Raw genomic sequence first — 13713 nt, 5'->3', positions numbered from 1 at the left:
GTTCAAGGAAAGACAAAAGTCAAGAGTGACTCCAGGTTTTGCTCAATTGAATGGATGTGGTATTGTTTACAGAGAAGGGGAAGGCTGATGGAGGAACACAGATGGGGAAGCTGGAGGAGGAACAGGTGTGAGGAACAGTGATGGGGAAGCTGGAGGAGGAACAGTGTGAGGAACAGTGATGGGAAAGGCTGGAGGAGGAACAGTGTGAGGAACATCGATGGGGAAGCTGGAGGAGGAACAGGTGTGAGGAACAGTGATGGGAAAAGCTGGAGGAGGAACAGGTGTGAGGAACATTGATGGAGAAGGCTGGAGGAGGAAGAGGTGTGAGGAACATCGATGGGGAAGCTGGAGGAGGAACAGGTATGAGGAACAATGATGGGAAAGGCTGGAGGAGGAACAGGTGTGAGGAACAGTGATGGGAAAAGCTGGAGGAGGAACAGGTGTGAGGAACAGTGATGGGAAAAGCTGGAGGAGGAACAGGTGTGAGTAACAGTGATGGGGAAGGCTGGAGGAGGAACAGTGTGAGGAACATTGATGGGGAAGCTGGAGGAGGAACAGGTGTGAGGAACAGTGATGGGGAAGCTGGAGGAGGAACAGGTGTGAGGAACAGTGATGGGAAAGGCTGGAGGAGGAACAGTATGAGGAACAGAGATGGGGAAGGCTGGAGGAGGAACAGTGCGAGGAACAGTGATGGGAAAGGCTGGAGGAGGAACAGTGTGAGGAACAGTGATGGGAAAGGCTGGAGGAGGAACAGTGTGAGGAACAGTGATGGGAAAGGCTGGAGGAGGAACAGGTGTGAGGAACATCGAGGGAGAAGGCTGGAGGAGGAACAGTATGAGGAACAGAGATGGGAAAGGCTGGAGGAGGAACAGTGTGAGGAACATTGATGGGGAAGCTGGAGGAGGAACAGGTGTGAGGAACAGTGATGGGAAAGGCTGGAGGAGGAACAGTATGAGGAACAGAGATGGGGAAGGCTGGAGGAGGAACAGTGCGAGGAACAGTGATGGGAAAGGCTGGAGGAGGAACAGTATGAGGAACAGTGATGGGGAAGGCTGGAGGAGGAACAGGTGTGAGGAACAGTGATGGGGAAGCTGGAGGAGGAACAGTGTGAGGAACATTGATGGGGAAGCTGTAGGAGGAATAGGTGTGAGGAACAGTGATGGGGAAGGCTGGAGGAGGAACAGTGCGAGGAACAGTGATGGGAAAGGCTGGAGGAGGAACAGTATGAGGAACAGTGATGGGGAAGGCTGGAGGAGGAACAGGTGTGAGGAACAGTGATGGGGAAGCTGGAGGAGGAACAGGTGTGAGGAATATCAATGGAGAAGGCTGGAGGAGGAATAGGTGTGAAGATATGCTGGCGATGGACATCAAGAGTTCCGCCTTGGCTGTGCTCTTGGAATGCCCACCAGAAGTCTGTGTGGAAATACTGTTAGGCAGGTGGAGAGCTCAAGGATGAGGTCAAAGCTGGAGGCAAACTTTTTGGGCTCATCTGAGTAAAGACGGCATTTAGAGTTATGGTATTAGATGTGATCCCTTAGGGAAAGCTTACAGATAGGGAGCTTCGGGTCCAGTCCCAGGCCATTCCAACATTCAGAAGTCTAGCAGTGGATGAGTCAGCAGAAGAGCATGAGACGTAGCTAGTGTGGTCAGAATAAGAATCAGGAGAGTGTTCCGTTTTGGTTTCAGGCTTGAAGACATTTTACAGGGTGACAGGAGTTTGGGTTCAGGAGTAGGCTCTTCAACAATTTAAATGCACATGACCCTCTCCTCAGCATTCACTGTTTTTAGCAACAGAATTTTATATATATATATGTTTATACATGTTTATCATATATAAACATATATACACATAAACATTAACATATATGTTTATATATGATATGTTTATACATATATATATATGGTTTGAAGTGGTGCTTTCTTCTATATATGATTTCATGGTTTTCTTAGGAGACATTACTGTGTCCTCCAATATTTCTTCAAAATCCCCTTTCTGGTTTCCTCAGAGGCCCCTTTGGAAGCCTTCTCCTCCTCCTTCTCAAGAGACAGCACAGCAGATAAGACTTGCAAGGTTGGAGAACTGAGGATTCCAGGTGGGAGCTGACAACCTGGACCAGGACAGAACAGGAGCCCCCAAGGATGCCCCCATTCTAACGTCCAGGAACTATGGATACGTGAGGTTATACGGCAAAAGGGAATCAAAGTTGCAGATGAAATTAAGGTTGCTAATCAGCTGACCTTAAAATAGGGAGAATATCCTGGATTATGTGGGTGAGCCCAATGTATCACAAGAGTCCTAAAACCTGGAAGCAGGAGGCAGAGGAGTCAGAGGGAGATGTGACCACAGAAATAAGGGCTACAGAGATGCAAGGCTTTGACAATGGAAAGGGGGGCCCCTAGAAGCTAGAAAAGGCAAGGACATGGATCCGTCTCTGGAGCTTACAGAAGGGAACGCAGCCCTGCTGACACTATAATTTTAGCCACAGAGACCTGTGCTGGACCTGTGACCCACACAACTGTAAGACAGTAGATTCCTATTGTTTTAAGCCATTATGTTTGAGGGAATTTGTTACAGCAGCAGATAGGAAACTAGTGCAGAAAGCATTGCTCCCCAGACTCAAGGGAAAGGACCCACAACAGAGAGTGAGTGGGCCACTGTGTTTGGTTGAGTGCTACTGAGTTTGGGTACGATGACAATGTAAAGTGACCACTGAATTGAGCAACACAGAAAGCGCTGGTGACATTGACAGGAGCCTGTCCATGCAGTGGTAGGACTGCAGCTCCACCAAGACCATGGGGGAGGGGAGGGGCAGGCAGCAAGTGTGGACACCTGCTCCAAGGGGGTTCCCTGTTTTAGGGGTTAGAGGACTGGGGGCATAATATAAGCAGGGGGGGAAGGTCTAGTAAGGCCTTACGTCACACTGAGCACGCACGCACAGGGACTAACAGCCAAGGACAGAACTGGTGATTCAGGACAAGGAGGGACACCCGCAGGAGTGAAGCCCCTGAGACCCCCAACACCAATGCCATCTCCAGCACGAAGCCCTCTGGGATCTCCCAGGCTGATGAAATCTGTTGGTTACTTCCACCACCGTCATTCTGAAAGTGTGTCTAACACACTTCCTTTTCAGGATTGTCACAAGTGACTTTTTCTACTGACAGAACACAATTTTAATAAGAACAGAGACACATTTATTGGTATGACTGCCCCCTTGTTGCTCATAGTTAGAAAAGCTTTCTGGAGTAGGAGGAAGCAGACAGCAGGTGTGGAAACAGCATTGTGCAAATCAGACATCAACTGCAGCCTCTTACCGACGCCAGAAAGAGCAGCGCACTTTGAAGACTGTATTTCCCAGCTAGAACTGTAAGCCTCTACTGAAACGGTACTCGAACGTCTAAGTTGTGTGCCTTCGCAAACAAAACATTCAGAGCCACCAATCTACCGTATCCAGTATCCAAGCCACCGGCCAGAGGCTCCCTGATCCTTGTCGGCCACGGGCTCGTCCAGGTCCCACGACCTACGACGTCGTCTCAGGCACCCCAGCTCTATCTTACCCATCTTTAGAGCCAATGCAACATGCACACACACTAGGTTCCCAACAAACATGTGCTCAGCAAATGAACGCATGAAGGGATCTTTTGGAGAAATCGTGTTCGGAATTTACAGTGTTAATTATATTGGAAAAAAAAAAAAAAGACCAAATATCCACAGTTTAAAATCAGAATGTACCCAAAGCTTCAAGTGAAATTAGAAACAAGCTGACAAACAGGACCCCAGGAACGATAACAGCAGAATGTATTTATTAATACTGATGGTATTTACCTAGTTCATCTTGACAGAAGCTGCCTGGGGGGTTGGTATACTTCATGGTGCTCACATCTAATTTCCAGTTGTGCTTTGTGCATCTAACAGACCTGCATGAAAATAAAAACTGTACTTAGGTTTGTGAGATGGTGAAAATAAAATTAATCTTACTAAGCTTACATGCATTATTTTGCAATGAAATTAAATTAGGTGCTCGAACACCAACGATGTAAAAGGAAGACCGTTAGTAGATGATATTCAATTGATAGTCATAGCCAAGGAAATATAGAATAATCATCATGAGGTGATTTAAAAAATGTAGATTTTAAAAAAAGTAAATAAAGTAAATAATGAAGTTAAATTCCATGTCATACAGGTGACACGGGTCAGACAGGGATCAACAGAGCGGAGAGAACAAAGTGGTCTTCAGGGACGGTTCGCTAGGTAAGATCCAACCGGAGCCAATACGAGGGAAGAATGCAGTAATCAACGTGTGTCTCTGGTCTACACTGGACTCTGGAACAGGGTACTGAACCCAGTTCAGCTCAAGTTTTCATTTTTCAATGAGAAAGGATTTCCTTATCATTTAAAATTTTAGGGCATGGTTTATCTAAATCATGAATTTCATATAAAGAGTAAATATTTTTAAGATATAAGTACCTCGTGCGCAAATTTGCTGTTAACCTGTAATCCAAATTTAACTGAGCGTTCTGTAGTTTTCATTTGCTAACTCGGTAAACCTATCCCAGAATGAGAATCAGACTGCAACAAAACAGGATGTACAGTAATTTCTTTTTTCCATTTCTTACCAGAGCGTTGAAGGGGGTGTGGTGGTTGGGGATGGGTTCGAAACAGTTCTATTTTTTTTCCTCTTTATTTTGCTAGTGTTTCTAGTGAAGTTTTTTATTTTTTTTTAACAGTAAAGAATTTAAAAAAAACCCAAATATGTCTCAAACCAGAGACATCAGATGTTTTAAACGAAAAATGTCTGTTTTAACATGTAAGTGAACTATGCTGATTTTTTTTCAAGTTTCATTCTATCTGGAATTTTTAAATATTCTTCTGTAGGAATAAGGCAAAAAGCATGAGTCACACTTCGATTTATGGAGGGTTATTTTGTGAGATCTCCTTTCTCATCAGTGAGTATCCGACAACCCTCCAAAAATTAAGAGAGAACATTCCAGATGTAGCTCCTGAACATTCTGGGCCATTCAAGGAGGAACCTGGCTGGACCATAAATGCTCAGAGGTGGTGGGCAGGCAGGAGAGCAACAGCTTCCAATGCAAGAGAGGTTGTGAAAAACTGCTGGACTTCAGAAATGAGAACCACAGCTTACAAGGGCTACCTACTGATCTAGGTTGGGTGGGAAGAAGAAAAATGCCTGAGGTGCAGAGGGGAGAAGAGGTAGGTCATTGTTCTCGACCATCCCCTAGAAGAGAGTGCTTTTGCGGGTGATTCTGCACAGAGGACGTGAGAAGGGTCGCCAAATTTGGAGAGGTGGTTGGGGGAGTGCAGCGTCTAAGTTACTCGGGGGACTTGGTTTCAGCAAGTAAATGGTTGGGGAGCTGCATCTGGGAATAAAGGGGAGAGCTGCCGGCTCCCCGCGTGCAGGAGAGATGAAAGTGCTCTCTCTGTCAACAAGACAGGGTGAAGCTGGGAGGGGAGGGCGGGGGCCCAAACAGGATAAGATGTTTGTCCAGGTCACTGAGCTCGTAAGCGGTGCAGCCGGGCTTCTGACCAGGGCTGTGAGAAAGATTGTGATCTCAGTCACTAAGCTGTAACACTTCCTTAAATGACTGGCCAAGTGGGCACCGTGTGAAAGGAGACAAGCAGCGGAGAGAAGAGAAGAGAAGCGGAGTCTCCAAACTGCAGTAGTCAGAAGACCCCAAGCACCTGCAGAAGTTCACCCGTGACAAAACCACCCAAGTCTGAGGGCCCCCTAACTGAATCCACTGAGAAAAGGGAAGGCAATCAAGATTGGGCTGTCAGCAAATTACCAAGAGGTTCTTCCAGGGCAGAGCTGTCCGCTACAAGGACGTTCCATGTAATACTTGGGACACATTTATACTAAAAATAGACTCATTGTTTATCTGAAATGCAAATTTAACAGGGTGCCCTGTATTTTAATCTTCCCAGCCTAGCCACCTAATCTGAGCCAGCAAGCTACAGGTGCAATGGTGATTAATTCCAAAAGAAATCTAATCGTGTGTAGGCGGGGCCCTGAGACCAAACACGCACTGAAGTGAATCTGTGTGCCGCTGTGAGAACATCCCAGCCTCTAGTGATGGTGTTCTGTACAGTGATAGCAGGCGCTGTTGGACAGCTGCCCAGCTCCTTCTGAGCGCGTAAGCACTAAACTGCCCACAAATGACCTGACAAGTAAGACCGACAACACGCAACACACGGAAGATAAAATCCCAAGATGGGAATGACGGAAACAACACTGGTCAAGTTCGGCCAAAGCAGAGCTTAAAAATGGGGTTGGCTTGGCATGCACTGCTAGTGCTGGGAAACAGGCGGACAACGTGTTCCCCCCACCCCGAGCTCTCCCTGGCTCCCCCAGGCAGTGCACTGTACATCTAGAAACAAAACAAAACCTCCCCATTCTGTCACTGCTCCTGTGCTGGGGTGCAAATTAACAGACAGGTTTAATCAAGGGGCCAGTTCTTCCAAGAAGTGATCAGAAGAGCTGCTTCTGGGGTGGGTACAGTGGGGGTGCTGGCATGTCTATTTCTTAATCCCAACTAGGCTGGCCAGGGGAATTCTACCTGCTCTCCGGGAGGGTCTGGAAAAGTGCCCCCACCCAACACACACACTTCTGGGGCAGTGGAAAAAGAGACGTACTGGAGGCTGCATGCAAAAGCAGGCAAATGCAGAGCCAGACACTCACGCCCACACACAGATACACGTGCCCCAAAGCTTCGCATTCATCAAGCCAGGGGTCAATCTTCCAGTTCTCAGAAGAGAAATGCACATTAAGAAGTGCTCGGCTTGTCCTGCGGGTAGCTTTGGAGGCTTGACCAAGGCAGGGGCAAAAAGGAGAGGAAAATTAAGTAAAGATCAAACAATTTTGTGACCAGAGAGATGCCCTCGGTGAGCACAAGTAAAAATTATGCATTTCCTAGGGGAAGTGGTTTGTTGAGTGATTGATTTAAAATGTCTAATGAGCACATCTCCTGCCCAAATCTAACTGTCAGCGTGATCTCCAGGGAGAAAGCAACAGAAGTGTCAGTACCTTCCATCCAAATCCTCGATGTCTTTTATGAACAGGCCTCCTTGATGCTTACACATATTCTTGCACGCCTTCAGGCGGGTCTTACTCTTGTAGAGGATGTAATCTTGGCCAGTGCTCTTATTGCGGAAGAAATTGATTCCTTCCTTCAGATTGGCAACTTCGACGGGAGACAGACACAACAGGATCTCCGCTGTTTGTTCAATGCTACTAAGAGGCAAACATTTTGAGAGGAAAGAGCAATAAGAGATCATAATCTCTTGGAACTGGCAACTCTAAACCTTTTTTTACCATAATACCTTGTAAACCCCTCCCTCCAAGTACCCAGGCTCCTGGCTCCCCGACGGTGCCCTTTCCGCCCCCCTGGCCACGTACGCTTTACTTGCTGAGTGCTGGTCTCTGCCTTCCCCAAGAACGAAAGCCCCTCTCACTTGCCTGCCCATAGTCTGCTGCTGCCTCTCCCTGGGAACGTGGAAAGAACGGTGGTTCCTCTCTCAGCTTCTGTTGCTCATTTGCTCCCATAAGGTATGCAAGAGAGGGTGTGTAGCCCAGTTCACCATCAATTCCGTTGAACCGCTTCCTCTCTCTGCCACACCTCCTTCAGAAGTACAACCCTCTTCACCTCTAAGAACCCACTCTGCTCTCCCCCACTTCTGAACTTTTGCATCTGGACCTGATGCTTCTGCCAACGACACAGTTCCTCTCCTTTCTCCACTGACGGTCACCCTTTAGGTCCAAATATAACTCAGTCGTCACCACCCACCCCCCCGCCCCCACCTCGGTCGAGCCTCCAAAGCTCCCCCCAGGACAAGTTTGTTACTCCTCGATGTGCATTTCTATTCTGCAGAACATTATAACCTTGTACCCAGCACGGTGCCCTTACTTACATGCAGACGCTTTTTAAAACACTATCTTCTCCACGCTTCTCTCCCTATCACTTAGCAGAGGTATGTCTTTACTAGCTAGCTATTTAATGAACTAACTCTCCCACCGCACTCATCTGAATACTTTATATCTAAAACCTACGTCCGCAGTAAATGAAGCATTTGGATCTTTCCTGTTTGTTCAGGGAAACTACAGAGGTTGTACTTTTCAGACCCCAATTTCTAAACAGACTCTATGATGCTAGTCTGAAACATAATATAATTTTTGCCAAGAGAAGTTTCAAAATATCTTTTTTGCATATGCTGCATATATTTGTGTGGCATGAAATCTGGGTGCATGTTGCTTAATTTTACATTCCATTCCAAACCAAAAGTGGCCAAAATTTTCCTCACATGTTAACTTAAAACTGATTTAGCTCAAGTACGTTTGTGGCATTTTCACTTTCATTTTTAGAAGTCCTGCAAATTTCTTAAATGGGAAATAAAAGTAATTTTTAAAAACACACCAAGATAGAGAATAACAGGGAAGCTTCTTCCACGTTTAAACTGATAAGGCACAGCTCTCTAATAGAATATGATCTACTTCTTCAAAGAAGATTGTCTTCATCACTTCTGTCCCAAATTCTTGGTAATTCTGCTCACAACAGATCTCAATATTTCCAAAAATGTTTTCTAATATATTTGATAGGAAAGAATCCATTCATGCCTCATAAATTTTTTTTAACTTTGTTCTTATGAGTACAAATATCTGACATCGAGCCACAGCAAACACTGACACAATTTCCTAGAATAATTTGTCTAAAAGTGTATAAGGGGACGCTTGGGTGGCTCAGTCAGTTATGCGTCTGCCTTTGGCTCAGGTCATGAACTCAGGGTCCTGGGATCAGGTCCCGCATCAGGCTCCCTGCTCAGCGGGAGTCTGCTCCTCCCTCTGCCTGCTGCTCCCCCTGCTGTGCTCTCTCTCTGACAAATAAATAAATAAAATCTTAGAAAAAGAATAAAATAAAAGTGTAAAAGGAAAACCTCCCTAAATAGTGTTTTACTTGATTGAGTGAACCACTTAGCCAAAGTTCTATGCTAGACCCTAAGGCCTTGCATGCACCATGCAAAGCAGGCTGAACTAACTACATCTTTGTTTACCAGTTCTGTGAGAAATCACACTGGAACCTAAGGTAAACGAAAAAAATGTGACAGTTGAGGGTTTGAGATGGTGGCACAGAAGCATCCTGAGCTCACCTCCGCCCTTGGATACAACAAATCTACAACTACATATGGAATAATACCCTGGGAAGGAGACCTACTAACTGGAGCGAGAGAGTCTCCACCAGCACCGAGACGGGCAGAAGAGGCAGAGATACAGCTTTGCTAAGGAAAAAAGCCACACTCCAGGTGTGGTATTCCATGAGGGCAAGAGAGCTCAAAGGTACGGAATTTTCCCCGAGGAGTGAGAGATTCAAGCTCCACATTAGGCACCCCATAGATCCTGCACAGGAAAGATGAGTCCCCAAAACACCTGTCTTTAAAAATCAATAGGCGATACGTCTAGGACAACTACAATACTGTAGGGAAACGAGCACTCACTCTTAAAGAGCTCATGTGCAGACTCACTTGGTCCAGAAACCAGCAGAAAAACACCAGATTTAAAAGTGCATAGGGATGCCTGGGTGGCTCAGTTGATTAAGTGTCTGCCTTCAGCTCGGGTCATGATCCTGACGTCCTGGGATCAAGTCCCAGGGGAGTCTGCTTCTTCCTCTCCCTCTGCCTGCCACTTCCCCTGCTCCTTCTCTGTCTCTCTCTTTCAAATAAATAAATAAACAAAATCTTTTTTTAAAAGAGTGCATAGACCACAGGTGAAGGAGACACACTTAGTAAACTTGGAGCACTCGCCAGATAGGCAGGCAGTAGCTGGGCCTCTCCCTGGGGACTGAGACACACTGGCAGCAACAGTTTTTGCTCCCATTCTGCCATGCGGGTGCCATTTTAGAATCTTCCCTCTAGACTGTTAACACCAGAAGGTGCACCATGCTGAGAGCGCCATACAACCCTGCACCTTGGCAGACCTCATGCCAACAGGACATTAACCCCACACATCAGCATGCTCACAGCAATCCTCCCTGGACCTAGCATCCAGCTGGGCTGGAAAACAGTCCCGCCCTCCAACACACCTGCAGCAGTCCTGACCAGGCTTACGGCCAGCCACAGGCACATCCAGAGCAATGAAAGATTCTATGTTCATGGATGGGAAGACAATATTGTCACGATGTCAATTCTTCCCAGATTGATCCACAGAATCAACACAATTTCAGTCAGAATCCTCGCATGTTATTTTGTGGATATCAACAAACTGATTCTAAAATTTATATGAAGAGGAAAAAGACGCAGAATAACCAATACAATATTGAAGGAGAAAAATGAAGTCAGAAGATTAAAACTACTAGACTTCAACACTTAGTATAAAGCTAAAAATTTACAAATCAAGACAGAGTTGCAAAAGAAAACACAAATAGGTCAATGGAACAGAGTAGAGAGCCTAAAAATAGATATACACAAATACAGTCAACTGATCTTTGACAGAGGAGCAAAGGCCTTGCAATGAAGAAAAGAGTCTGGTGCTGAAACAACTGGATATCCACATCCGAATGAATAAACCTACACCGTACACTTTTTACAAAAATCCATTCAAAATGGCTCAGATACCTAAATGCAAAATGCAAAACAATAAAACTCCTAGAAAATTACATAGAAAATCTAGATGACCTTGGGTTATGACTTTTTAGATACAGTGCGTAAGATTTCACCCATGAAAGAATTACCGATAAGCTGGGTGTCATTAAAATCAAAAACTTCTGTTCTGTGAAAGACATTGTCAAGAGAATGAGAACACAAACCACAGGCTAGGAGAAAATATTTGCAAAAAAAAATATCCAATAAAAGACTGTCATCTAATTAAACAAAGAACTCTTAAAACTCAACAATAAGAAAACACAATTCAATCAAACAATGGGACAAAGATCTGAAGAGACCCCTCACAAAAAACATACTGGTAGCAAATAATGTATGAAAAGCCACTCAACATCAAATGTCATTAGGGAATTGCAAATTAAAATAACAGTGGGATACCATTACACACCTATTAAAATGGCCCAAATCCAGAACACTGAAAATATCAAATGCTGGTGAGGATGTGAGGAACAGGAACATTCATTTACTTCTGGTGGGAATGCAAAATGGTACAGCCACTTTGGAAGAGAATTTGGTGGTTTCTTATAAAACTAAACACACTGGGGATGCCTGGGTGGCTCAGTAGGTTAAGTGTCAGACTCTTGGTTTTAGCTCAGGTCATGATCTCAGTCAGGGTTGTGATATTGGGCCCCACTTCAGGCTTCACACTCAGCATGGAGTCTGCTTGAGAGTCTCTCTCTCCCTCTTCCTCTGCTCCCCCTCATTGCTCATTCTCACTTTCTCTCTCTACAGTAAATAAATAAAATTAAAAAAAAAACTAAACATACTCTTACTAAAACGATCCAACAATCATGCTCCTGGGTATTTAGCCAAATGAGTTGAAAACATATCCACACAAAATCCTGCACATGGATGTTTATAGCAGCTTTATTGTCAAAATCTGGAAGCAGCCAAGATGTGCTTCAGTAGGTGATGGACAAACAAACTATGGTCCATCCAGACAGTGGACTATTACTCAGTGTTAAAAATAAATGTGCTATCAAGACCCAGACAAACATAGGGAAAACTTAAATGCATATTACTAAATGAAAGAAGACAATATGAAATGCCTATATATGGTATAATTCCAACTATATGACATTCTAGAAAAAGGCAAAACTTAGAGACAGTGGTTCCCGGGGATTAGGGGTGAGGGGCAAAGGAACAGGCAGAACACAGAAGTGAATGAAACTATTCTGCATGATATCGTGGTAGACACATGTCATTATATATTTATCCAAACCCATAGAATTTATACAAACTGACACACCGCCACCAAGAACGGACACTAATGTAAACTACAGATTTGGGGTGATAATGATGTGTCAATGTAGGTTCATCAACTGTTTAACAAATGTACCACTCTGGTGTGGTACGTTCACAATGGGGGAGGCTCCGTATGTGTGAGGCAATGATATATATGGAAACTGTGTACTTTCTGCACAACTTTGCCATGAACCTAAAATTTCTCTAAAATATAAAGTCTATGTTAAAAAAAAAAAAAGAAAAAAGAAAAAAAGAAATGAACTATAAACCCAAAAGTATACAGGGCTGAACCTTAAATGCATATTATTAAGTGAATAATCCAGTCTGATTAGGCTACATACTATGTGATTCTATTTACATGGCATTCTGGGAACGGCAAAACTACGGAGACAGGAAAAAGATCAATGGTTACCAGGTGTTTGGTGGGGGGGTGAGGTCAAACAGGTGAAGCACAGGAGATTGGTGAAACTATTTTGTATGATATTGTAACAGTGGGAATGACATTACACATTTGTGAAAAGCCACACAGCTCTATAGAACGGGTGAACCTCAATGTAGGCAAATTAAAAAAAAAAAATCATTTAGAAGGTGGCGGGATCCTAGGAAAGAATATAGACTAACAGGAGAATTTGTTACAAATGCATGAAACAACCTAACTGAAATGGGTGAGGAGAAAAGGTGGGGCCAAGTACCTTTGGAAATGAATGGAGTCTGTAAGACTAAAAGACAAAAGGAATAGCGCATCACTGTTATACTCTAGTTGACAATGCTGTTTTGCATAGGGGACTGGGTTAACGATAATGATCCTTCTGTACATATATAGTGCAATTGCACAATTAAATAAATGAGCGGCAAGGGAGAGAGCTGCGTTTATCTCAGTTGGAGTGGGAATCTACAGAGAAGCAAGGGGAGAAAGCTAGAAGGACTGGGGTGGTAATGGATCAGAATCAGACACGTCAGTATGAACTCATGTTTAGCTTAATGGGGATACTAATGGATACACATAGAAAAATCTGTGGATATGTGTGTATATACTAGTTAGTATACGCAAATCTACTGGCTCAGTAGCTGAGGGCCAAGAAGCAACAATATCCCAGGGCAACAAGGACACCTGGCAGCCAGATCTTGGTGTCTAATATCACTCTCCAATAAAAGAAACCAGGGTTCCTTAGAGAGAAATGGCTGATTCTAGGACAAGGAAAGGAAATACACAAGGTGAGCCTAGACCATCTTGTCAGGCCAGAGAGTAAGAAAGTGCAAACACACACACTCAAAACCAAAAACCAAAACCAAAACCCCCAAACAGCTATATGGATGGGGTTACGACAAAGAAACAAAGGGTTACCTAAAAGAGCGCCCAGTGGTTACAGCCAGAACATTTTGGGGAAAAAAATAGTACTGAATTATAACCCAAGGTATAAAATAAATTCCATGAGGCCATCTGGTATAAATAAATTACTGAATAAATAAATGGGGGGGAGAGATAAATCTTACAGAATAATTTAAAATAATTTATGTGTATACTTAGCCTGACTCAAGGAGGGGGGACATAAATTCTTACCCCTTAAATGTGGGCTAGGTATAGTGATTTCCTTTCAAAGAACACCTCTTGGGAAGGAGGGAGAAAGAGAAAACAACTTCACAGGGGAGAAATGTGACAAACACTACCTCATTCGGGTGCTCGAGGTCAGTATCAACAGTGATAAATTATGTTACTATGTAACCTTGATGTGATGTGATGTAATGAAATGGCACTTTACCTCCGTGATCTTCCTCCCCAAAACCCATAACCTTAGTCTAATCTT

At 44.3% G+C, this 13713-nt stretch overlaps 1 protein-coding gene across 4 annotated transcripts in view; it reads right to left on the bottom strand.

Annotated features, from left to right (window-relative positions):
- Positions 1 to 13713, bottom strand: part of LOC113264322 (cytidine monophosphate-N-acetylneuraminic acid hydroxylase) — a 168084-nt gene that overhangs the window by 72683 nt on the left and 81688 nt on the right. For 2 of the 4 annotated variants that reach the window (XM_057304935.1, XM_057304936.1), the window contains 2 exons: positions 7041 to 7247; positions 3824 to 3915 (listed from right to left, as the gene is read on the bottom strand). In XM_057304935.1, coding sequence (XP_057160918.1) covers positions 3824 to 3915; positions 7041 to 7247 — 299 coding nt within the window. Of the gene's footprint in view, positions 1 to 3823; positions 3916 to 7040; positions 7248 to 7472; positions 7751 to 13713 lie in introns of those variants that run through there. The other 2 variants (XM_026511259.4, XM_057304937.1) reach the window with 2 other exon arrangements.

The sequence above is a fragment of the Ursus arctos genome, unplaced genomic scaffold, assembly GCF_023065955.2.
Source record: "Ursus arctos isolate Adak ecotype North America unplaced genomic scaffold, UrsArc2.0 scaffold_31, whole genome shotgun sequence".
Classification (NCBI taxonomy): Eukaryota; Metazoa; Chordata; class Mammalia; order Carnivora; family Ursidae; genus Ursus; species Ursus arctos.
Note: the sequence above shows the minus strand (reverse complement) of the source record. Positions and strands in the feature narration are given on the sequence as shown.